Source organism: Neofelis nebulosa, chromosome 1 (assembly GCF_028018385.1).
Source record: "Neofelis nebulosa isolate mNeoNeb1 chromosome 1, mNeoNeb1.pri, whole genome shotgun sequence".
NCBI lineage: Eukaryota > Metazoa > Chordata > Mammalia > Carnivora > Felidae > Neofelis > Neofelis nebulosa.
In genome coordinates, this window is record NC_080782.1 from 54262115 (window position 1) to 54264221 (window position 2107).

General features: G+C 35.3%; 1 protein-coding gene across 1 annotated transcript; it reads right to left on the reverse strand.

The window, feature by feature from the left end:
• Positions 1-444: 444 nt before the first annotated feature.
• LOC131507569 (ubiquitin-conjugating enzyme E2 variant 2) lies at positions 445-1638 on the reverse strand. Its single transcript, XM_058722559.1, has one exon. It carries the CDS (start codon positions 1622-1624, stop codon positions 1187-1189), a length of 438 nt encoding a protein of 145 aa, XP_058578542.1. The 5' UTR covers positions 1625-1638; the 3' UTR covers positions 445-1186.
• Between the last annotated feature and the right edge of the window lie 469 nt (positions 1639-2107).

A 2107-nucleotide genomic window follows, 5' to 3' on the forward strand; every position in this document is an offset into this window, starting at 1 on the left:
AAACAGTAAAAGCAAATATATATGTAAAAACAGGATGTTCATGGCATATTCTTGAATGAAAGAAGTAAATGAAGGAGCACTGTGGCCATCACGAGATCTTTTTTCTCCAAATATTTCTTAATCTTTATCTTCTAGACTCCGTATGATTATACTTCTGGCCATTCATAGTTTGGTGGAAACAGACTACTAGTTAGAGAGTAAGTTGAGAGTGGAAGTGACATGGGCCACTTCTGTGCCAAAGCATTTGCTTGCTGGTTTGAGACACTAAGAGTGCGATCTTTCTGGCACTATGATCAGGAGGGGCCCAGAGGGTAGCTGCTCCATTAACTTGGGTCTCTGTGAGGTTATTAAGAGCAGATCTCCTCTGTCAACCCATCATGGACACGTGTGAATAAGAAAAACAAACTCTTGTTTTTTTTTTGTTTTTTGTTTTTTTTTTGAGGACACGTTCCACATTTTATTTACATTTTAAGACTAACTTTAATCTCAAAATCACATATCCATACACCTATTTCCTTTTTTTGTTGATTTCACTTAAATGCATGGTTTGTCAAACAAAGACTGTAAACAAATATTTACCATGTCTGTTACATGTAACACACAGGAACGGCTTTTAACAGATACTCATCGGCCTCCCCCACGACATTTTTTTATCATAAATACAGGTATCAAAACAATCCTGAACATATTTTTGATACTACTAGTAGTCAGCACCCACACCGCTTCAAAAATTAACACAATCTGTGACAAGATTCATTGTACCTGCTACTTTAGACAATTTCAACTTGAAGCTCTTTCGCTAAGCAAGATGGATAAAGCATGCCATTTCTGTTTTTCCTTCTTGAGATTTTTTTACTTTCCAGAAACACACATGCTTCCACAGCATCTGACTCTTCTCTCCATGCTTTCATCTTGTAAACCTGAATTCTATTTTGAGTACTCCAGGTTTATGCTTAAATGACAGTGCCTTAACAAGAGAAAAAAAATGGTGCTGCATTTTTCCTCCTGTAAGCTGAAAACATAATGGTGTACATATATTAAATATATTCTTACAAATGTCCAGGTCATGTTTACCAGCTGGAATTCTTTTACTTAATGTGTGGGTATTTTGCATTGTGATATTTAATCAAGACATTAACATGAGTAGAAGGCTGTTGATTTAAGACAAGTTTGAGATCCACTAAAATTAATTGTTGTATGTTTGTCCTTCTGGTGGCTGTGGAAGCTTCATATTTTCTTTGGACATCATTAGACGTCTTAGCTCTTGAAGTACAACTTTAATGCTATATGAGTTTTGCCATTTTGCTAACACTGGTATGCTCCGTGCATCCACCATTCCACTGGAATTATTAATTCCATTCATATTAATTTTGGTTACAAATCTAACTGATGGAGGAGCTTCTGGGTATTTAGGTCCACATTCTACTTTCAGGCTATATATTCTGTTTTCATAATTTGTCCTTGGTGGCCCAATAATCATGCCTGTCCACCTTGTAAGTGTCATATCTTCATCATCTTCAAGGCCCCAGCTAACCGTACCATCGCCTACTCCTTTTTGTCCTTCTTCAAGTTCTTCCAACAAGCGAAAATTACGAGGAACTTTAACTCCTGTGGAGACCGCCATCTTCTCCTGCAGCCCCAAACAAACTCTTGTTTTAAGTCATTGAGATTTTTTGAACTGCTTATACCATGTATAGATGTCTTAGTGTAATCTAACTAAATAAAATAAATGCATACATATAACTGACTATCTTCAGGGTGCATGTGCATGTACAACAAAATTGGTCTGAAAGAATAATACAAATCTCATTAGTAGTTGTAATGTATAACATTAATTTTAATTAACTAAAATTAATAGTTGTGTAATTGTTAACCATAAATAAGTATTAATTACATAATTCATAATTATTATAAAGGGACATTGTAACATATATACATTTTATGGCTTTTTTTTTGCAGTGTGCATGTAGTAATAAGTTTTCAAAATAATTTATAACCGTAAATACAACCTCTACAACCCGTAGGGGGAAAAAGTTAAGTCATGGGAGCTCTGTTTGGAATAAAGGGTCAGAGCAGAATCTCAGGTCAAGGATCATCTTCTCGCCTA

Bases quoted from the DNA above. Each gene is read 5' to 3' on its own strand.
- LOC131507569 (XM_058722559.1), bottom strand. From the start codon at position 1,624: ATGGCGGTCTCCACAGGAGTTAAAGTTCCTCGTAATTTTCGCTTGTTG.